This window comes from Trichechus manatus, unplaced genomic scaffold, assembly GCF_000243295.1.
Source record: "Trichechus manatus latirostris isolate Lorelei unplaced genomic scaffold, TriManLat1.0 scaffold00016, whole genome shotgun sequence".
Classification (NCBI taxonomy): domain Eukaryota; kingdom Metazoa; phylum Chordata; class Mammalia; order Sirenia; family Trichechidae; genus Trichechus; species Trichechus manatus.
The window spans coordinates 7,006,057-7,030,217 of NW_004443952.1; the positions used below are offsets into that span (position 1 = coordinate 7,006,057).

A 24,161-nucleotide genomic window follows, 5' to 3' on the forward strand; every position below is an offset into this window, starting at 1 on the left:
CTCCTGAATCACGTAGTTGCAGGGGGCTGATGAACCCAAAATCAGCGGGTCAGACAGCAGGCTGCTGGCTCACATCCCAAAAACCGGAGGTCAGAGGATGATGAGTCAGACGTAGGATCAAGAGAGGGTGAGCTTTCCCAGAACATTCATATATACTGGATGTAGGCAACATCCCCAAAGAAACTCCCCTTTCAGCTGAATGGCTGCTCACATCAGATCACAAAATGGAGAATGGTTACATAATATCTGCCAACCCACTGAGAATTATGGCCTAGCCAAATTGACACATAATTTTAACCATTATAGTCCACCCCTTCTCAGTTTGGCACCTGTATACGTCTCCTTAAACCATACATAATCTCTAAATAAAGACAGTTATAAAGTCATACTTGCGCCTAACATGATACAACTAACATAGATACAACAGAAAACACATAAGCCAAGTTTAAATCTTATACTTTATAATAAGTAATAGAATAAGAGAGGGAAGAAAGCAAAGATATTTGATACATATATATAAGCCTTCAGTGCTGCCGATGAAATCAAGCATCTAGGTACAAAAGATTCATTCCATGATATGTATTTACAAGGACAGATGATATAAAATATATTAATTTGGAAACACTGCTTTCCTCACTCTCCCATTTTCTCAATTTTCTTCAAATGTTTCACACACATCATTAACATCAGCGTCTTCACCATCACCAGAGACAATTTTCATCTAATACGGGTTTACAGAGTATATTATCTTCATTTCTTAGTTATTTGAAAAATAGTACTTTGAATCCATTTAAAAGTCTGATACTGAAAAGCTCATTTCAAGCTTAGGACTCATTCATATAGCATCAAGAAAATAAATGGTTTTGTTTGCTCTGTAGGTCAGTGGTTCTTAACTCGACCAGCTTGGAAAGATTGAAGGGTGGTACTAGTAAGAGGAAGCACTTAATAAGTGTTGCCTATTATTATTATTTGAAGTTGGGAGTGAAGAACTTGGGGGGCTTTAAAAAATACCAGGGCCCACATCCCACCCCCACCCCCATAGTGATCGTACTGGCCTGGAGTGGGCACTTACTGTGGTTGTAATCCTGACTCATAGCAACCCATCTGACAGGGTAGAACTGCCCCATAAGGTTTTCTAGGCTGTAATCTTTATAAGAGCAGACAGCCAAGTCTTTCTCCCGCAGAGCTGCTAAGTGGGTTTGACCTGCCAACCTTTCGGTTAGCAGCCGAGTGCTTAACCTTTTGCACCACCAGAGCTCCATGGAGTGGGTGCTTAACCTTTTGCACCACCAGAGCTCCATGGAGTGGGCGCGTGCTAGGCATGGTATTTTTTAAAGCTCCTCCCGTGATTCTAAAGTACAGACTGGGCTGTGAACCACTGCTTAAGTGTATAATTAGTGATCTCCACAATGCAGTTTAGTAGTTCTCAGCCTTGATTACACATAAGAATCCCCTGGAAAGCTCCGCCTCCAAAGATTCTAATTTATCTGGGGTTAGGGCCCAGGCAGGCTCAGGTTTTAAAAGCACCTCAGGTGATTCTCATTTGCAACCAGATTGAAAACCTTTAATATTACCAACTTAAGAGTATTGCTTTTCCAGTGAGCATGTAAAGGCTGTTTTACACAGCATGTAACACTTATGACATAAGGTTACATCCCCCTCCCACTGCCCCACCATCCAGAATAACTTCCGAAAAGGGTGCTGACTTTCTCTGCTTTCTTCACTTTCTATTGTATCAGGTAACCTCAATAAGCATCCAAAAATAGCATTGATTGAGAACATTTGAACCTAATTTGGCTTCCCCAGATAGTGCTGGGTTGTCCTAAATAAAGGAATTGAAAGAGTGCCTATGAAGTGAGAGATTTTGTAAGGACTCAAATATAACGTGATACCTCTTCTTTGGAGGGATAGTTTGGAAAGAAAATGTCACTTTATTTTTGTGCATATTATTAACAACTACTATTCATTGAATGGTTACTACGTGTAGGCACTGTGCTAAATGCTTGTCTATATGACCTCATTTAATCCTAAAAAAAAAAAAAGACAAATGTTGTGTTATATGTATTTTTACAATTTAAAATACGTATGTAGGACATGTAATTGTTATTATTCCCATTTTGTAGATGAAGACACCGAGCTGTGAAGTACTTTTGCCTTGGGAGGCTGAATGTGACCCCATGTCTGTCTGAGTGCCGTGCTCTGCTGCCCCTTCTGGCCTGGCCATCCTCAAGGTGCATTCACAAAAGGACCAGGACTTCTGTTCCACTGCCCTGGTGGACAGCATGGTGGTTAGCATGGCATCGTAAACAGAGGGAAGGACCACTGGACAGAGGGTCAGCAGACTTCCTTCTCCCTCCTCCCTGCCTTTGAGGTCCAGCCCAAGCCCTCTCTGCCTCAACATTCCCTGTTCTCTGGCTCTGTGACATCACAGACGGCCTCCTCTCTGCTCTACCAGCTGCAGGTGAGTGAAGCGCCAAGGTTAGACCTAAGAGCCGGAGGGGTTTTTTTCTGTACTAAGAGGGACAATGTCTCCATCACTCCCAAGACACCTATTCACTTCACTACAAGAAGCAGACGCCACCCTGACTTACCTTGACCCCATTATTCTCTCTCTGGGTCTCAGTCTCCCCAGCTGTGCTGAATGACTAAGGGCTCCAGAATCCTTCCTGTTTGAGCTCCTTGATCTTTCTTGTTCTGGTAGAGTAGCATAGGGTCATAAGACCTGAAGTTCACAGCCCACAGGGGATAACCCAAGGGCCCTTTTCTTTGGCTCCTGCTTCCCTCTAGAGGGCGGCCCTGGTAGTACACAAAACACCACATCCCACCCTCCCCAGCCAGCCTCTCCCCTACATCACCATCATTAGCGTTATTAAGAACTTACTATGTACCAGACACCACGTTAAGCACTTTACATCTTTACCTCCCCCAATCTTCACAATACCCTGGAGCAAGGGTTTACCATCCCCATTTTACAGATGGGAAAACTGAGGCTCAAGGAGGTTAAATTGCTCTAAATTACACATCAAGGTGTAGCAAGAATTAGATCCTGAGTCCATCTGACTCCAAAGCATGTGCTCTTAACTACGCTGCTCTGCTGAGTTTCAGGTGGAGCTCTTTCATTTAAAAACCACCTGCCAGTCTCAAAGGAAGAAAATGGTTCTGAACATCTCTTTCCCTGGAATTGCCTGTAGAGTAAGGCCATAGAGAGCACAGGATCTGGCATCAGACAAAACCACATTAAAATCCTAGCTGTTCCTCTTAGCTGTGAGACCTGGGACAAGTCACCTTTCTAATGCTCAGCTGCCCCCATGAAAAGTGGGGCAAGGCCTGCCTTATACGATGGTGATGAGTTAAATGAGCTCCTAGATATAAAAGGACCAGCCTGAGATGCTCGATGAACGTCAGTGTCCTTCACACGTTGGCTGTTTCTCTTCCCGTTAACTTCTAAGATTGAAGCCACTGGGGAAAATAAGTACAGAATGAGCATGTTTCTATCCATTTCTATCAGCAGGGAGTTGACTCCCATTAGTGAAAGGGAGAAAGGGGACAGAGTTGAGCACACTGTTGTTGCCCAATAGTCAGAGAAGACTCGTGTACTTATTCAACTGATATTGAGAGGGGATCTATTCTGTGTCCAGCCCTCTGCTAAGTGCTGGAATCCCAAGGTGAAGTGGACCCATCCCTGCCTCCTCGAGCAGAGAATCTCTCTCTTGTTCACTGCAGTATCCCTGGCACCTCACACAGTGAGTAGGTCCTCAGTAAATACATTCTGAGCAAATGGAAAAAAAATTCACAGGTTAGACTCTAGACTCTGGTAGGCAAATAAACAGGCAGTGATGTTACAGTCCATTTGACAGGTATTTACTGAGCATCTGCTATGGGCCAGGCAGACACTGTGCAACGATGGGGTAACGACCATGACACTGGGAAGCAAGGGAACCATGAGACCATAAAGAAGAGGCCCAGAATTCATCCTAGATGCAAGAGATGGCTCCCCAGAGGAAGTGAGCAGAGTCTTCAAGTGTAAAGGATGAAGACGTGAGGAGAGGCCATTCCAGGAGGGAATAGCTTTGTGCAAAGGCACAGTGATGGCAGAATAAGAGGAGTTGGGGCATGGCCAGCAGCTCCTTATGGCCAAAGTATAGTGAATGAAGCTGGGAATGAATGTGGCTAGGAAAGTTGCCAGGGCCAGATCACGAAGAATGTTCTAAGCAGAAGAATTGGGGAGCCACCAGTTTGAGACAGAGAAGTGATCTGATGAGGTTTACATTTGGGACTGATCTTCTGGTTACATGTGAGCCGGGTGACCAGTATGGAAGATGTGGTTGTGGTCCACTTGGACCGTCAAATTGAGAGGGTGTGGTGGTGAGGGCAGTGTGGACGGAGAGTGGAGATGGATGGAGGGGATATGTATGGGGTAGAATCAAAGGCCTTGGTGCATGATTTAATATGGAGAGACAAAGGGGAAGAGGAGAGGAGGAGAAGGGGGCTGCCCATTTCTGCCTCCAGACACAAGGTGACTACTGGAACTTGTCCCCAAAATAGGGAACATGGGAGGAGGAAAAACTGGTTTAGGATGAAGAAGGTGGCATAGGGAGGTGGCCCCACAGGAAGTCAGAATGCAAACCCATTAATCGTCCACAAAGCCATCAGTCCACGTAGCATGTGGGTGAGGAGAGCCATGTCCTACAGTTTGACCCAACAAGTGGGCACCATAGCCTAGCCAAGTTGACACATAAAATTAACCATCACAAGTTATTCCCATTTTCCAGATAAGAAAGTGAGGCTCAAAGAGATTAAGGAACCTGTCCGAGAGCATACACCTAAACACAAGCTTGTCCGTGTATGCTGCTGCATGTACTGGGGTTCAGTTCTAATGTCACAGGACTTGGCAGAGAAGAGACCAGCACTTTTCAGCCACCATCTTATGTTCACTTAGGAAACAGCTCTGCCTAGAGAACCGTGCCAGACCCCAAGACCTGTTGATTGAACAAGGAGCCCCTGCAGGTAAAGGCTGGCAGAACAGAGTTGCTAAGTCCTTCCCACAGGTAAGAGAACTTAGTGCATTAGAAAAAGAACTGGGCTTCAGAGAGGTAGGCCCAGACAGAAGAGCCTGAACCTGCTGGCCACTGGGAGCCACAGAAGGTTTGGGAGAGAGGAGGGATGTGAAGCCTTAGGAGAGGCTGGCTCAGGATGACCCACTGCTAAATACGAATGGGCTTCTGGGATTGGGGCTACAGACCAGAAGCCCATGCCGTTTCCTCCTTCCACAGCCCACCAAAACTTGGCTTCAAAGATCTTCTGTTGTTGCATGGGCAGCCAGAAGTCCTCTACCAGTGTTGGCTCTCACAGTCCAAGGACATCCCAACAGCATCATCCACGAACTTCTGGTAGGTTCCTGACATGGGTGTGGTGGTGGTGGTGGTGTTATGTGCCATCAAGTCGGTTCTCACTCATAGCAAACCCATGTACAACAGAACAAAACACTGCCCGGTCCTATGTCATCCTCACAATCGTTGCTACGTTTGAGGCCACTGTTGCAGTCACTGTGTCAGTCCATCTTGTTGAGGGGCTTCCTCTTTTTTGCTGACCCTCTACCAATCATGATGTCCTTCTCCAGGGACTGGTCCCTCCTGATAACATGCTGAAAGTACTTGAGACAAAGTCTCATCATCCTCGCTTCTAAGGAACATTCTGGCTGTACTTCTTCCAAGACAGATTTGTTTTTCTGGCAGTCCATGGTATATTCAATATTCTTCACCAACACACTTTAAAGACGTCAATTCTTCTTCAGTCTTCCTTATTCACTGTCCAGCTTTCACATGCATATGAGGCGACTGAAAATACCATGGCTTGGGTCAGTAGTTGGCAAGAACTCCTGAGCAATTTCTCTAGACCTCAGTCTCCCCAGCCACCTCCTGTTGTGACATTCACAGATTTCTTTCAGCTTTTGAGGGTGTGGAAGGGGAGTAGTTACCCTAGCCTGTAAACAACATTGCCTAAAGTCTATATAAATTGTAGTTAAGATTAACGGCTTTAGAGTCCTACATATCAATTTAAACCCTGCCTGTGCCACTAACTGAGCTTGAGCAAGTCACTCTCTGAGCTTCAGCATCCTTATTTGTAAAATAATGATAATGATAATATAATGATAATGATAATGCATTATCTACTGTTCAGGTTTTGGGGATGAAATGAGGTAGTGTATGGAAGTGCCTTGAATATGGCCCTACACAAAGAAGGCACTCAACAAATGCTAACTGTATATGTGTATTAGTCAGGATCAGCTACACTATGCTGAGATAACAAGTAAACCCCAAAATCTCAATTGCTTAACCCACTGTGGGGGTCATTCTTAGCTCAAGCGGAGTTTTTTTTAATGGCCATTAATAATTTGAGGAATCACCAGAATAGATATAACCAAGACAGTTCATTCACATGTAATTCAAAGCCTTTACCCAGAATAATTTTTCCTTCATTTTTTCAGATCTGAACACAGATTCTCGCCAAACAGTTTTGAACAATAGACACCCATATGACCCCTCCCACAAGTGGGGGATGCTCAAGGTGTGTACCTATGGGAGGCCCTGAAGAATGTAGTCTGCAGCACCCATGCAAGTCTCTGAGGCTGCACAGCTGCTGGAGCACCCCCTAGAGGAAGAGGGTGGTGAACAGGAGTCATGAAGACTGATTCACAAACTCCCCTGGAGGAGAAGATGTCTGAGCCATCCCTGTGCCACCATTGAGTCGCTTCAGCTCCTGAAAAAGCCACTGCAAGAGGAGCTGCCGCCAATTAAAATCATTGATTGCATCACAGTATAGGGTCCCTCTTCTTTTCCCCTTCCCCAGCCCTACTTCTGAGATTCCCGTGAATGTAGAGCCATTAGAACAGGACAGCTCTTTTAAAGCTTTGTGGTTTTGTCATTTAAAAATATTTTCAGTCACTCCTAACTAATAATTTTTTATCAACACAAGTCCTTAGGAGAGGCCTGTTAGTGTAACCAGCAGCTATAAAGGGGTACTGTGATAAATTTCCAAAACTTGTGGGTAAAACTCACCTACTGTGTGACTCCGTTTGGTGCTCAGGCCATAATGAAGAGCGGGTGAGGTGTGCAAACCTCTGCAAACAGCAGCCCTAGATGGTGGGGTGCACAGTCAGCACAGATAGTCCTGTTTGTGCTACAACAGTGTGCAAACATGAGTAACATTCAGGAGACCCAAGTACCTTCAACTTTAGCCAGGCCCAGAGGCATGTAATTTCAATACAACAGGACAACAACTTTGGGAGTGAAAATCTGAGGAGCATTTTGCAACAAACTTGGGAGTTCAGGGAAGGCTTCCTGGAGGAGATGGTGCAGTATATCAGACTTGTGCACTGCTGGAACGTGGTACCAGAGTTTTCTGAAGGTTGAAGGAGAATTAGCCAAGCAAACAGGAAGAGAGGAGTACTTCAAAAGGAAAACAGAGTCATAACCTGGTGGGGTGCAAGGGTAGAGAACTTAAAAGTTTGGAATTACTAAAGTGAAAACCTGAGCCAGGTGTGGTGGGAGATGCAGTGGCCAGAGCAGGTAATTAGGAGCCTCATAGCCAGGCGAAGGGACTTGGACTCCATCTGAAGGTAATGGGGAGCCACAGATGGGTTCTAAGCAGCAAAATGATGTAGCCAGATTTCTGGATTTTGCAATATGAACTGGGTGAGTTATTAAGAAGACAATTTATCATATTCACATTCCCTATCCCTGCTTCCCACTTTGGAAAAGGGGAGTAAAGGAATAGGATGTCTTATGCCACCAGTGGCGTAGTGGTTAAGAGCTATGGCTGCTAAACAAAAGGTCGGCAGTTCGAATCCACCAGGCACTCCTTGGAAACTCTATGGGGCAGTTCTACTCTGTCCTATAGGGTCACTATGAGTCGGAATCAACTCAACGGCAACAGGTTTTTGTTTTTTTTTAATGCCACAGGACTATGGACTCAAATCCATACTTGCAATGGAAAACACACCCTGGCTGCAATTTGAAGGATAGATTTGAATGTAATAATGATAGCAATATATAAACTCTGGTATATTGCTTACTCTGAGCCAGACACCCTTCTGCGTGTTTTACAAATATCAACTCAATCAGCACAACACCCCGATGAAGTTGATGCTGTTATTTCCCCAGTGTTACAAATCAGAAAACTGAGACAGAGTTAAATAAATCTCTACACTAAGTAGCAGAGCTGAGACTTGAACCCAGGAAGCCTGACTCCAGAGTCCACTCTTAACCACTTGGCTATACGGCCTATCACAGTGACAGCAGAATGACATAGTGCCAGTTACTGCTCTCAGCTCCAAACTGACCTTTCATTACCTGCTCTTTCAGTTAGGGTCTAGATTTCAAAACGGAGATGGGCCCTTTAAGTATTTTTTCCTGGCCAGCTGGTGCAGTGTAAGCTTTGTCATTAGGGGGCGCTGGAGAAACACTGGAGAAGGAGGCTTTCCTTCCTGGTTCTGGTGTGTTCGTCTCAGCAGGCTACTAAAGCACAGATGGCTTCTTCAGCACCCAGCTCCTGCAGTGCAGGCGACTTCTCCGACGTCAGGCTCCTGAGGCATACTTTTCCAGCACCTAGATCCTGCAGTGCATGGTGGTCAGCAGCCTTTAGCAGCCAGCAGCTTCTCCCCTACCCCCTACAAACGGGGGAGCACCTGCAATGAGCCACTCCTCCATGGACACTCCATGTCTCCATGGACAGCTTTCCTTGACACTATCAAGTGCAAATTTCTGGCAAGCTCCCGAGGGCAGATTTTTAGTACATTCTGCCAATGTGGCACCTCAGAGACCTCTGCCACCCAGAGTCACTGTGGGGCAGCCACAGCCGTGTTCTCCCCAACAAGGTCTGGATCTCAGTGGGGGGTGGGCATGGGAGGTTCTTCCTTGGGTGCTGTATCTCAGCCCTAGGGGTGGTGGCTGCTCCTTCTATCTGCTATTCGTATATTCCTTAGAGTTCTCTTTACTTCTTAATAATCAACTCCTTGCTACTCCAATCTCTGTGACAGTTAATAATTCTTTATATTAAAAATTTCCTGTTCAAATTACTGCGTGGTTTCTGTCTTCTGACTGGGCCCTGACACAGACATCAGGAAGAGGCTCTCGGCAATCAGGACAGTCAGTGCTAGAGACCTCAACTCAGGCAGCAGTGAGAAGAAGGAGGCGGCCCAGGGTTACAATATACTTCCCAGGAAAAATTGATGAATTCTAACTTGGAATTATATAGGGGAGAAGATTCTAGGAAATAAGGCTCCTGGCTTCTTTCACAATGCAGGGAACTGAGAAGGAGGCGGTAGCAAGGCTAAGCTGACAACACGCACAGATCATTTTATTTTATTTGGGCTATGGCAAGCTTGTCCGCCTCCCATGAGAGACCCAGGGAGCCATATTCCGAAGGAAGCTGGAAATATTTAGCAGGAGACAGTAAAAGAACGAGAGTTGAAGGAAGCCAAGGGGCTTGCTCTGTGTGTGTTTGTGTGTGTATGTGTGTGTGAAATGTCAGTTCATTATGCTATAGCACCTCTTCCCCATCAGGGAGAATCCCCACCAACATCAAATCGGTGAAGACACTTACCACCTTCCTGGTGCCTCACTGTCCAGGGTCCTCCTCCACTGCCAGTTCTCACACTGCATTCTCAGGACCCATATCCCTTTTATCCAATGCATTCCTCACCACCTCCCAGGCCACAGTCCCACTCTTCTTCCCGGGGAACTTCCCCAGGAAACTAACAGCAGGTGTTTGCACATAAAAAGATGCTCTGTAAATGTCACTTCCTGCTTTGATAACTCAGAAGCCTCTCCACAAGAGATAAAAAGAGGCTCCAATCCTGTAAACCTGTCAAAAGGTTTTCAGCCTCCGGGTGACATCTTCTCTGAAGGATTTTCCAATAATAATAATAGAAGCTACAGTTGGACTTTACTCCTGATTATGGCAGACGAGTTTGTACCAGAGCAACCCTCATGCTGAAAGCAGCTTAAAAAATAGTTAAATTTTTAAAAAATCTGTTTGAACATGAGAGATCTAACAATGCAGTGAGGACTTGAGCGCCAAGATCCTGGAGAGAAAGGAAGTGCAGAGAGATGAGGAGGACACTTGGATCTGCTGATGCCCTCAAGGCCCCTGCCAACTCCTAAGCAGGGTCGAAGAGGCTGAAAAGCTGAGCAGAGCTGTCAGCAGCCTCACAAGGCTGGGTAATAAAAAGTGGAACTCGCCATGGAGGAGCCTTGGTTAAAAAAAATTTTTTTTAACAGGTTTTCAGTTAAAACCCCTAAAGGGCTACCCCTTGAGACTAAGGGGTAACCAGAAACAAACTCGCCCTCCCTTGTGGTACAATAGTTAAGAGCTCAGCTGCTAAGCAAAAGTCAGCAGTTCAAACCCACCAACTGCTCCTTAGAAACCCTATGGGGCAGTTCTACTCTGTCCTGTAGGGTTGTTTCGAGTCAGAATCAACTCGACGGCAATGGGTTTGGTTTTTTTTTTATTTGTTTCACTCAGTCTGAAGCCCACAACCAAATCTATCCAAACCCTACTTTTGCCAGAAGCAAAAGTAAATCCTCTCCGAAGGAAGATCCCAGAGCCTTTATACGTTTTCAATTTTTCATATAAAATGTCCAGTCTTCAATAAAAAATTACCAGGAATACCAGAAGATAAGACCAACTCACTGAAAAGCAAGAGAAAAAAAAAGAAAAACACATCTACAGAAGAACCAGATGTTGGAGTCAGCAGACATAGATGATAAAATCAGTGCAATTAAATACTGAAGAAAATGGATGATGATGGCTATTACCACCAGAGAACTGGAAACTATTTTTAAAAAATCAAATGAAAATTCTAGGACTGGATATTACAACAGCTGAAATTAAGAACTCAATAAACAGGATTAACTACCAATTAAACACAAAAGAGGGCAGAATTAATGAGCTAAAAAATAGTCAGCAGAAACTATCCAGACTGAATTATAAAGAGCCAAAGAGTGAAAAATACTGAAAAGAGCCTGAGAGACACAGTAAAAGGGTCTACCACACATATCATTACAGTACCAGAAGGAGGTGAGAAAGTAGAAGGCAGACACTATGATGAAAGGCACCACATCCCATCACAGGTTCAATATATGCTATGAAACCCAAGCAGGATAAATATAAAGAAAGCTATATCTAGGCAAGGAGCCCCGGTGGCACAGTGGTTGAAGTGCTGGGCTGCTAACCAAAAGGTCACCTGTTCGAAACTACCAGCAGCTCTGCAGGAGAAAGATGTGGCAGTCTGCTTCCGTAAAGATTTACAGCCTTGGAAACCCTATGGGGCAGTTCTACTGTGTGCTGTGGGGTTGCTATGAGTTGGAATTGACTTGACACCATGGGTTTGGTTTCTGGTATACCTAGGCACATCAGAATACAACTGCTGAAAACCAAAGCAAAGAAACAATTTTAAAAGCTGCAACAGCAGGACTGACGGCTAACATCCAAACAGAAACAACGGAAGCCAATGACACCCTCAAAAGGTTAAAAGAAAATAACTGTGCCAACCTCAAATTCTTGACTCACCAAAACTATCTTTCAAAAATAAAAACAAAATAGAGACTTTTTCAGCAAACAAAAACTGAGATAACGTGTCACCACCAGAAGCTCTGGACTGGAAACAGAACACTAACAGCATTTCTAATACTAAAGAAAAATAATAATGGTGGTTCTAGGAGAAGGAGAACGAGTCTAGACAGATACATAGGAATTCAGGAAGAAGCAAAGAGTAACAACAACAAAAGCAATAAAGAGTAATAAAAACGAAACATGTAGATAGAGATAAATGAAGACTGACTGTATAAAGCATTAATAATAAGGTATTTTGTGGTTTAAATAGAATTGAAATCCATGGCAAGAATAGGCAGAAAGTATTCTAAGGTCCTTGAGTTGTCCAGGAAGTAGCAAAAGTATTCATTTACATCAGACTTCAGTAAGTTAAAGGATGTTGTAATCTACCATAACCACTGAAAGAAAATATATATATGCCTAACAAGCTAATAGAGGGAAACTTAAAAAGGCACATTTCTTAACAATAAAAGGGTCAACCTACCAGGAAGTTAAAACAATTCTAAATTTGTAAGCTACAGCGTAATAAGAGAGCAAAACTTGTGAGAAGTGGATTAAAAACATGTTCTTACAAAAACGTGTTCAAGAATGTTCACAGCAGCACTATACACAATAGGCAAAAAGTGGAAACAACCCAAATGTCTATCAGTCAATGAACATAGAAACAAAATATGCTATGTTCATACAACAGAATACATTCAGCCATAAGAAGGAATGAAATACTGATCATGCTACAACATGGATGAACCTTGGAAACATCATGCTAAGTGAAAGAGGCCAGACACAAAAAGCTTCCATGTATATCAAATGTCCAAAATGGGAAAATCCAGAGACAGAAAATAGATTAATGGTTGCAAACAGTTGGAGGAAGGGGGAAAGGGGAGTGACTGCTTACAGGTATAGGGTTTCTTTTGGGGGTGATGAAAAAATTATAGAATTAGATAGTCATGATGGTTGCACAACCTTGTGAATATATAAAAATCCACCAAATTGTAGGCTTACAAAGGATGAATTTTGCAGTACATGAATTCTCTCTCAATTAAAAAAAAAAAAAACTCGTCAGAAGCAAAAGGAGAAACAGAAAATCTACGATCATAGTTGGAAATTTTTCTCTCTCCATCACTGATAGAACAAGCAAACCAGCATCAGCAAGAATAGAGATTTGAGCGACACAATTAAAAACTTGAGCTAGTCGACAGAGGACACAGCGGCCAACAGCTGCTGAAGAAAAGCTGCCATTTGTTGAGCGCTTGCTATGGACCAGGCCTGTGCTTTACATAAAAACCAAAAAAAAACCCATTGCCATCGAGTCGATTCCAACTCATAGTGACCCTACAGAACAAAGTAGAACTTCTCCATAGGGTTCCAAGGAGCAGCTGGTGGGTTCAAACTGCTGACCTTTTGGTTAGCAGCTCAGTTCTTAACCACTGAACCACCAGGGCTCCAAAAGATAACTAATATTATAGGTCTGGAATAGATTAATTCAGTGGGAATGGAAAGATGAAGGTCCAAGACATTTTAAAGAATACACATTTTTTGATGCACCTCATTTAATGCCCCTTTATTGTCACCGCCCTCTTTATAGATGAGGAGAGAGACACAAGGAGGGTGAGTACCCAGCCCAAAGTCACCAGCTTGCTCTTACCCTCCCTGCTATACCGCCTCCCACTACTGAATTTCAGAGAGACTTGACTAGAATCTTTATTCACGTACAATATACCCCACGGTGCTGGAGTAACTAAGGTCTGATACAGACTGAATAAATATGAACTTTAATGACCCACCACATTAACAAAAATATAGATCGCCCACCTACTGCATACAAGACATGGGAGGAGAGAATAAAAATAGCAACAATTTATTAAGCTCTTACTATGTTGCAAGCACTTTACATTCATGATCTCATTTAATCCTCAGGACATCGCATGAGATAGGTACTCTAATCTACCAGCCATTCCTTGGAAAACCTATGGGGCAGTTCTACTGTCCTATAGGGTCGCTATGAGTCAGAATCGACTCAACCGCACCGGGTTGGTTGGTTGGTTGGTATTCCCATCTACAGATGAGGAGCTGAGATCCAAGAATGGAAGTGACTTCTCCAACATCATGCTTCTTCCAAGTGGCGGAACCCAGAAGTGAGTAAGATTTGACCAGAATCCAAGCTCTGAGCTACTCCCTTCATTGCCACCTCATGATGTCTCACCATCTTCACCATCGTGACCCCTACCATTAGCACAGAGCTTTAAAACTTAAGAGTCAGGTCAGTGAAACTATTCCACAGGATACAGTAATGATGGACACATGACATTCTGCATTTGTCAAAACCCACAGGACAGTACAACATAAATAGTGAACCCTAATGTAAATTATGGACTTAAGTTAATAATAATGTATTGACATTGGCTCAGTTGTAACAAATATACCGCAGGAATGCAAGGTGTTAGTAACAGGAGAAACTGTGCGGGGGGTGGCCGGGGGGACATGTGGGAACTCTGTACTTTCTGTACAACTTTCCTATAAACCTAAAACTGCTCTAAAAAAAAAAAAAACTTAGAGAGCATTTCACATATGGTATCTGATCCCCATAAGGAGGCAAGGAACAGACCACAGGGACTTTACAAATGCAGAAACTCCGGCACAGCTGCACAGAAACGTACAGCATGGGCACACTCTGGATGCCCACCCACCAGGTGAGACCCACCATCAGAACCTCTGAAGGGAGGAAAAGCGAGGAAATGACATGTCTAGGGCTCTTTCGTTTTCGTTGTGTGCCGTTGAGTTGATTTTGACGCACAGTAACCACATGTGACTGAGCAGAACTGCCCCATAGGGTTTCCTAGGCTATAATCTTTATGGGAACAGATCGCCGAGTCTTTCTCCTACGGAGCTGCCGAGGGGGTTTAAACCACCCGTCTTCTGGTTAGCAGCCGTGTGCTTAACCGTTGTGCCACCAGGGCTCCTACGGGCTCTCTAAACAGACCTCAAAACTGAAAAGCTGCTCTTTTGTCATCTAACAAACACATTTTTATTCCCTTTTATTATACTTACCGAGGTTTTATGTAGATGATAAAGATGGGCTTAGAGTGATCACATTTACAGACAACATTTCCTCTGTGTCAGGTCAGAAAGGCAGTGATGGCTGTCAGGAATAAATTCTCATTTATTAAAACTGCCCTCAGACTTCGTGAAAGATAAATACCTACAACAGTCATTTCTAGGGGCTGGTCTACACACATCATCTCTCTTCTCTGGCACAGGAAGAGTGAGCAGTCAGACTCATCTCTTACATGACACACCCCCTACATTATTACATTGCATTTTTACCAGCTCTATTTTTGTAAAGAAGTAAACTGACACTCAGAGAGACTAGGTGACCTGGCCAAGGTCACGCAGCTAGGAAGCAGCTGATCTGGGACAAGAATCCAGGTTTCCTGATAGCTAGGCCGGTGTTCCACCCAAAGGCTGTAGGACCTTCCTGCATGTAACAGACAGCCTAGAGGCCAAGAAGGAGCTGAACAACCTGGAAATTCCCAAAACTTTGGCCCTGGAAGGGCCCTTAAGAAACATCTAATCCACTACCCCATTATACAGATGGGTAAACTGAAGCCCAGTAAAAGGAAGCAACTTGCCAGAAGTTACACAGCTAAAAAGGGCAGAGTCCGGACCAGAACCCAGGTCTGTGCAAACCTCATCATTCAACTGAGTCTGGAGAGCAATCTGCAAAAGCTGCTATGGAGATGACAAAGCAATCAATTCACAGGATACGATCTTCCTTAGTAGGTTCAGGACATGCATAAAAAGGATAAGATGCAGTCTTTGTCCTTGGGGAGCTTACAGTCTAGCTAGGCATGTGCGTAGGAAAATAGAAGCAATAACATAAAACATCAGTATATGTAGCAGCTGCATCAAGAATTTAAAGAAGGCAGACAGCAGCAATGCTGGAAGGCTTCCTGAACGAGAGGCAAATAAAACTGGGCTTTGAAGCATGCACAGGAGTCCAACAGGTGGAAAGGAATAAGTACATCAGTGCAGGAAAGAGTTTTAACTTATAAAGGAGTTTTGTGGGAGATGAAGCCAAAAAGAGAGATGAAGGCCATCTCTTGGGGGCTGGAGAATCTTTAAATGCCAGGTCAAGGCTTTTGAACTTGGGCCTGTGGAGCAGTGGGTCTCAAACTTGTTCAGGAGCAGGGCTCCAGGAGCCTGAGTTCTTCACGGAACTCCACGAGTAACTGGTTACACTTCGCTCCACTGCACTCCAGGATAAGGGTAATGACAGCAAACGCAATTGCTGCTCTAAGTCTGCAGTACAAAATCACAACCACAGCATGCGTGTTTTTGAACAAAATAAGCTCTCCAATCAAACAGGATCGTCTTTTCTGGATATTCCTGTTAACAGTCATCAGCCACTGTTTTCTTATCTTCTGTCTCCTGCAAGCATGTGTGTTAGCTGACAGCAGCACAGGTGTCAGTTTTTGATAAAACATTGGGGAAGAAAACCTTAAAAATGGAGAAAATTCTGAGAATGTATTTCTTTTCTTCAGACTGGGAGAGGTAATCTTATCATTTTAGAGGCCTGAGGCAGTACCGTAAAGAGAAATGTCCTGCTGAGCCTCAGGTTCCCCCTCTGACTGAAGGGGTTGGAAATGAGAGCATCATCTGAGACCAAGCTTTGGACAACTGAGCTCCCTCCATGGGCCATCTTCACATCTCCTGCACCCACCGTGCAATGAAAGGGCTGGGAGACTGACCCTGCCATCCGCATCCACAGTTCTAAGAAGCTCAGATGGTAGCTTGAAGTGGGACCAGCTCAGCAACCATCAGCTTCTGAAAAGGCCAGGGGCCAGCACGGGATGTCGAAAAGCCATTTCTGTGCAGGTTCTTGGACACGGGCATGACTTTGCTGACATTCACGACACCTTTTGGATGCCCCCCGATGCTTCTCTCAAGGCCTAGGGCTCCCTATCAGCCATCTTAGGTTCCTGAGGCCTCCCCCACTTCCCACCTTCAGTCTTGGAGAAAGGTAAGTACTTTTGTCTTTGAACAAAAGAAGCTCTCAAATGAAACAGGATCAGTCTTTTCTGGATATTCCTGTTAACACCTGGGTCACCTGGCCAGGAATGGGCAGCATCCCGTGCCCAGGATGTGTGCTTCTATAAGCTGGCAGGGGCACGGAGCCCTTGTAGAGTCTGTGTGTCGTGTCCCCGCTGCCTGGGGGAGCTGGGAAGTCACCAGGAGCCGGATGTAGTAGCCACCAAACACCGCTAGCAGCTGCCGGGCCATTTCCTAGAAGGAGCAGGGAGGCAGTGAGGGTCACAGAGAGGCACCTTGAGGGGAGGGGCACTAATACACAAGAGGAAAGCCAAGCTGTCCTCATTCCCTTGGACCCAGCAGGGAGGCTCACTGGGAAGAAACCTGCCAGCACCTGAAGCTCTTGGAAGACTCCTGGTCTGGTCTGGAATCCTAGCTCTGCAACCCACGCACTATGACAGCCCCAGTTTTCTCATCCCCAAGGGAATAACCTAGCTACTGACAGATGCTAATAATGTGCACAAAAGAGCTACGTTACCTCCAAGGATGAGAGAAATTAATCATTGATTTATATGTAGTCAATTATAGACACACACTTTTCCCAGCTTCAAATGTCTGTTGCTGTTGGCTGCGACTCACTGCAACCTTATGTACAACAGAACGAAACCTTGCCCAGGCCTGCGCCATCCTTACAATCTTTGGTATGTCTGAGCCCATTGCTGCAGCCACTGTGTCAATCCATCCCACAGAGTGTCCACCTCATTTTCGTTCACCAAATATGGTATGAATCTGTAAAGTCCATGAGGTCAACATAACTCACTTGAAGCAAATCACTAAATGAAGACGGGAAGAGGGGTTGTGCGATATAATATTCGCATTATAGCAAAATTCTACAATGCGTGGTAGGTTTCCTTTAGGCAATAAGTACTCACATGTTAACAGAGTCTGCTTATAAAAATTGGATTTAATGCACACTCTTATTAACACATTTGGCCCCTAAAGTAAAGTTCACTGGCTGAGCAGTTGGAATTACAAGGCAATGCATAAATTCCTTAAGGGCGGACTAACAGGCTTTCGCAAGCACTAATCTGAATTTAATAAAATAAGAAGTGGGTTACATCAAGGCTATTTATGGCTGTAGAGTTAGGAATTAAGAATAGGCTTTAGAGTCAAAAAGACCACAGGGGAATTTTAGCAGAGCCACTTACCAGCCAGTGCTATGACTAAATTATGGCAAGTTACTTCACCTTCCTGAGCCTGTTTCCTCACCAATAAAAGACGGGTAATAGTAGCATCTGCCTCACTGAACTGGAGTGAGAATTAAAGGAGCCAATGTGCCTACTGCTCAAAAAATGTGATCAATATTGTTTCATCATCATCATTATTATTCAAAAAAGCAGAACTATCCCTTGATTCTATAGGATTAGCTTTTCATTTGAATTGTCCCTTGTTCTAGAAAATATTAAAAACTTCAAATATTCTACCACTCACTAACTCATATTGGTTTTCTCACCAATTTACTCTAAAATCAATAATGCAAGAAGCAAAGAACTGTGGCAGGAAAATGGCCTACTTAGAATCAATATGCCTAGCTTCTTGCCCTTGGTTTTGCCACATTCTCCCTTGTTCTATGAACTTGGGCAAGTCAGCTGGTCTCCCGGAACCCTATTTTGCTCATCAGGGAAGGAGGGAAAATAATCCATACCTCAGAGGATATGCTAAAGAGTTTTCTGAATGATAAAAATCTATAGAAATGTAAGAGGTTATGATAACTATTACTCTGCCTTTCATGCTGAGACTTGGTCATTGATTATATTTTTCCTAGCCAAACAGTAAAGGGCAGCATGTGCACACACACTGAGACTTGATATTCATGACAGGAAACTGTACTACTATAGGTTTGGATGAATTTGAAAAAGTAATTTAGAAGACTTGCCTTTAATGGGCTATTTCACATAAACCTAGACGTGTATGCCACAATAAAGTACGTGACCTTATCAAATTTTTCTGCTCTTTAAAAATAGTCAGCGGGATTCAAGTGAAGAGCTTGATAAATTTATCATTTTCTCTTTTAAATAGTCCTATCTGCAGGGCCCCCCACTTTCCACCAGTGCAATAGGGAAAGTCTAGGCTGGTTTGTACCTTTAATCCCCAAACCACTTAGCTGAAAAGAAACTGCAAGTGTTCTCCTAAGTCATGCCAGACCTGAGGTCACCCCTTGCTGTGTGCAGTCTTCCTGACAGTGGGTCTGTCCCCATAGTGAGGAAAAGGTAATACAAGTTGCAAACCATGTTATCAGATTTCTGATCTTCCAGCACCTGGCCATACCCAACAGATAGCTTGGATGGCAGGATTAAACAGACCTCTGGGGCTAGAGGAACTGAAATTCAACAGAGATGCGTAGAAGATTCAAATATTCAACTGCAGTTCAAGTAAACAGATGAATAGATGATTGGATGGATGGATAGATGATTGACGGACAGACAGATGGACAGATGGATGGATGGGTGAATTGATTGATAGATAGATAGATAGATAATGTTCATGGTTAAATAGGGTATAATCTATTAACATGCAACTATCCATCCAATGCAACTATCAAAAGAATATCCATGGTAAAAACTGAAAAAAAAAAAAAAAAACAGTAAATACAAAATGATCCCTATGAACTATTTTAAAACGTGCTGACGTAAGGAAAAAAAGATTGAAAATTACTGGCTAGAAGATTTATATGGTCTTTACCAACTCAGAGAAGTCATGTCCACAAGAATCTAGAACTGAGGCCCCCACATGAGAAGATGGCCCCAATTGGCTGTGGTGCCCATTACCTCTGGCTCGGCCTCAGGAACAAGCTGGCAAAGCTCAGTCTGCATGAGTGGCCTCTCCATGGGACGAGGACTACTGGGCAGGAGAGGAGCTTCCTCTACCTGGTCCTCGGGCCCCTCCGCCGTCCTGGGGCTCACCCCAGTCTCCATGACAACGCATAACTGGCTCAATCTGCTTCTCAGCAAGGACTGCAAAGGAACCAGAGAGGGGCCTTGGGTGTCATCTGGGAGGCTGAATCACTCCCAGCAGAGGATGAGTCCATCTACAGATTCAGATGCTGACACAGGAGTATCTAGAACTGACCCAAGGTAGTAAGATCATATGATTCCCCACAAGAGTACAATCCTTAATAGTTTCTAAAGCACTTTCCATACCATGCTTTCATTTGCTCCTTAAAGCAGCCTGGGATGTGGATATCTTTATCCACCTGTTGCAAATGAACAAACTGAGGTTCAGAGGGCTTGCCCAAGGCCACATAGGAACTAAAGGGCCAGAACCAGGGCTAACCCACAATCCCAACTACAAGACCCAACCGCAGCGCTTCCAGGACCCAGGGAAAGGTTGATCCCAGGGAAGGAGTCCAGGACTCGGAGACAGGAGGCCTGGGCTCCAAAACCATGCATCACCAGCCAGGTCTGTGACCTCAGGGCTTCCCAGAGCCTCAGTTTCCTCATCTGTGAAATCAGAGCAAGATCTCCCATAAGTGGTAGAATTTCTTCAAAATAGGCAGGAAGGCACTTTGAACAAGTGAAAATCACCTAAATATATGATACTGTCCTCTGCCAGAATTTTTATTATTATTATTGACAATAAAGAAATATATGCTCAATATAGAAAATGTACAAAATATGATTAGTAAAAAAAAAAGATAAAAACAGTTATAATTCCCCAGACAAAAACAACCACGGATTCCACATGGGTGTTCTTCCTTCCAGGTAACTTTTTCTTAGATATGTTTCCAACACTGAGGTAATATAATTTACACAATTTGGCCTCCCGCTTTTTGGAGCTTGGATTTTGTTTTGTTTTGGGTGGTTTATTGGTTTGTTTTCACTTAAGAAATCTTACCTCTCATAACAATGTATGTTAAAAAAAAAAAAAAATTCTGTATGAGAGACTAACTTGAAATGTAAACTTCATTTAACTACATCAATTAAAAAAAAAGAAAAGAAAAGAAATCTTACCTCTTGGCTAGTCTTCATTTCTTGAACGTGGTCAGACAAAAACTGCACACAGTTCTCCAGGTCGAAGTAGACAAACCAGAGCTGGGGAGAGGAGGGGAAGTGATGATGCTGTGGCTCAGACCAGCTCTACCTGGAGGTCGCTTCCCTGAGACCAGCCTCCGTTTGGTTTGCTTATAAAAATCGGATTTAATGCATGCTCTTATTAACACATTTGGCCCCTAAAGTAAAGTTCACCAGCGGAGCAGTCAGAATTACAAGGAAATGTATGAATTCCTTAAGGGTGGACTAACAGGCTCTCCCAAGGACTGATCTGAATTTAGGGAGGCCTTCCCTTTGAGGAATACCTGTTTTATCTTGCTCTCTGGCAGAAACATGCCATTCTATTCCCTCACAGAGTACCATGCCATGACTAAGGCTCATCTGTAGGGCTGGTAGACAAATGGCTTGGCATTCAGATTTGAAAAATGCTAAATCTAGTTCAAAATGGCTATGGGTGGCCTCCCATTTCCCACAAGTCAGTAAGCCTCCCAGACAGAACCCAAACCCTTCCTGGATGCCATGTATCCATATCGGGGTATCACCTTAATCTTCAGTGGCTGGGGTACCCTTCAGTCTGGAACTCGAACATGCAAATGAGTGAACCTCTTCAGCGCCGTCACCCTCACTGCCCACGGCCAGGTTAGAGGTAACAGACATGGGTGCTCTGGGGGGCTAGGGAAGAGGCATTTAAAAAGCCCTCACTCCCATCCTCTACTTCCACCTCAACCTCAGCTGATCCCAGAAGGCCAGGTTAAACTTAACCAGGCTGAAATCCTCCACACTCACACATCACAACATCTTGTCAGGGCCTCATCTGCCATAACAAGGAGTGTGGCTCAGACAGTATCTGAGCTTCCCATCCAGCCCTGACACATGGAGGTTTTACACTGCTGGTTACCACACAGAGAGGGGTCTCAGGGAAGAAATACCAGAGGAGAGAGGAAGGGAGGGGCTGCCAACAGTCATCTCGTTAGCACACTCCCAGAGACAGCACGCAGATGAACTGTGGGAGAACAAGGGGCCGCCTCTCCCCATTAGCCCAGCTCAAAAGGAGACCTTTAAGGACAGGTCACGCTGAGACACACACAGTACCTGGATCACGCTCTGGCAGCCTTTTACCGTGTCCGTCACACCCAGCAGCACCCGGTGTCTCAGGAGGGCTCCGTTAGCAGCTGCCAGCCTTAGGTCTGTGTTGGCATTGGCCTGTAAAGACAAACACCCAGTCCTGTGGCCTGACCTCCATGCTGCCAGGGATGCTCATGATGCAGGCAGGATACTAAGAATAAGAATGATAAGGGGGTGGTGGCGGGGACATCGTGGTTCTGTATGATAGGGGATTCAGGGAGAAAGAGGCCCTCGAGCTGAGACCCAAATGAGCTGTAGGAGGCTGTGTGGCCATAGACTAGTTACTTAACCTCTCTGAGCTTCAGTTTCCCCACTGGCAAAACAGAATCAATAATGATAACAGTTAATACTTATGGAGCATTTACTTTATAGCAGGTATTACTAGAATTCTGGTGGCATGGTAGTTAAGAGCTCGGCTGCTAACCACAAGGTCGGCAGTTCAAATCCACCAGCCACTCCTTGGAAATCCTATGCGGCAGTTCTACTCTGTCTTATAGGGTCACTATGAGTCAGAACCAACTTGACGGCACCTAACAACAACAGGTACTATCATAAACACTTTGCATATATTAAGTCATTTAATTTTCACATTGACCTTAAGAGGGAGCTACAATTACTATCCCATTGTACAGATGAGAAAACTGAGGCTCCACGAGTTTAAGCAATAACTTATCCCACTTATCCCAGGTTGCAGAGTTAGCAACGGTTAAGCTATCTTGCCTCTTTATAAAGTTGTTGTTTGGCATAGATATCAGGCCCCAAGCACAGAGCACACAGTAGGTGCTCATCAAATGGTGGTCATTTATTAGGGAGGAAAGGATCCTGGGGGGGTTCCTTGAATGGATGAACAGTACCGATAGGCACGTGGGGCCTCCAGTCTGCACCTATGAGTAAAGAGATGCAATCTTGTTTGTCTCTGTGCCCCCATGGCTAGCACATTACCTGGTACTCACAGGGGCTTCATAAACACCAGCTGAACAGAGGAAGGAAGGAAGGGAGAGAAGGAGGCCAACAGATACAGCAGGCATTCCCTGGCATGACCTGAGCTGCACTGATTACATTTCACATTCGTGAAGCACCTGCCAGGTGTCAGGTTTTTTACGCCAGGTGTCAGGTTTTTTACTTGCTGTTGCTGAAGCAGGACACTTTGCTTTTGCCACCCCCCGCAAGCACAGTTTCTTGCAGCAGGAGCTGCCGGCTCAATGTATTTTTTGTAGGCCAAGCAGAAGGGCCATCAAAGCTTCAACAGAGACCAAGGGCACCATTATTTTATCAGCCCCGTGGCAGACCCCAACAAAGATCCTTTCAGAATGATTAAGCTATAAAGGTCCTGTTTGTCCCTATGAACACAGGCTCTAGATGGCGTTCACACCTCAAACCCCAAGCACATTCCCTGACATCCTACTCTCCCCTTAGGGGTCAGGCAAGAGCAGAGGGTCTGCCTGTAGTTTTTGTCGTTATTTAGTTGCTATGGATTCCATTCCGACTCACGGCAACTGTCATGTGCGTAAAGCAGAACTACTCTATAGGGTTTTCAAGGCGATGACCTTTCAGAAGCAGATTGCCAGGCATGTCTTCCAAGGTGCCTCTGGGTGGGTTTGAACTGCCAACCTTTCAGCTAATAGTCAAGCGATTAACTGCTTGAGCCACCAAGGCACTCCTGAGTGTTCGCTGAGTGATCTCTAAATGTAGCACTTTGCCAGGGGCTGGGGGGAAAGGGCAGGAGCTTCCCAATTAGCTGGAAAGCCAGTGTAGGTGTGGTAGACAGAATAATATCCCCCACCCCAAAGATGTCCAAGTCCTATTCCCCAGAATCTGTGAATATGTTATGTTACACAGCAAAGGGGAATTAAGGTTGCTCATCAGCTGACCTTAGATTAGGGAGATTATCCTGAATTATCTAGGTAGCACAATGTAAACACAAGAGACCTAAAAACTGGGAGAGTGAGACAGAAGGATGGGAGCCAGAGAACGAGATGTGGGAAGGACTTGACCCACTGTTGAGTGCTTTGAAGATGGAGGAAGAGGGCCAGGAGCCCAGGAATGCAGGTGGATTTAGAAGCTGATTCCCCACTAGAAGCTTTGGAAGGTACACAGTCCTGCTGATACCTTGATTTTAGCCCAGTGAGGCCTGTGTCAGATTTCTAACTTACAGAACTGTTGGATAATGAATTTGCATGGTTTTATGCGTTAAGTTTGTGCTAATATGTTACAGCTGGCATAGAAAACTAGTAACAGTAGGATATTGCCTAAGAGCATGGCTTGGAATCTGAGAATCCTGGCCTTGCGTTCCAGCTCTGCCATTTATTAGATGTAAGACCTTGGGTAACTCCTTGAGCCTCTCTG

At 44.6% G+C, this 24,161-nt stretch overlaps 1 protein-coding gene across 5 annotated transcripts in view; it reads right to left on the bottom strand.

Moving 5' to 3' along the window:
• Positions 1-2,849: 2,849 nt before the first annotated feature.
• Positions 2,850-24,161, bottom strand: part of TMEM268 (transmembrane protein 268) — a 36,171-nt gene continuing 14,859 nt past the window's right edge. For 2 of the 5 annotated variants that reach the window (XM_023727357.1, XM_004372128.2), the window contains 4 exons: positions 21,783-21,893; positions 20,652-20,732; positions 19,470-19,655; positions 12,956-16,896 (listed from right to left, as the gene is read on the bottom strand). In XM_023727357.1, the coding sequence (XP_023583125.1) occupies positions 16,717-16,896; positions 19,470-19,655; positions 20,652-20,732; positions 21,783-21,893 (558 nt within the window). In that variant the 3' untranslated portion in view covers positions 12,956-16,716. Of the gene's footprint in view, positions 3,460-7,677; positions 8,614-12,955; positions 16,897-19,469; positions 20,142-20,651; positions 20,733-21,782; positions 21,894-24,161 lie in introns of those variants that run through there. The other 3 variants (XR_002823280.1, XR_002823279.1, XM_023727358.1) reach the window with 3 other exon arrangements.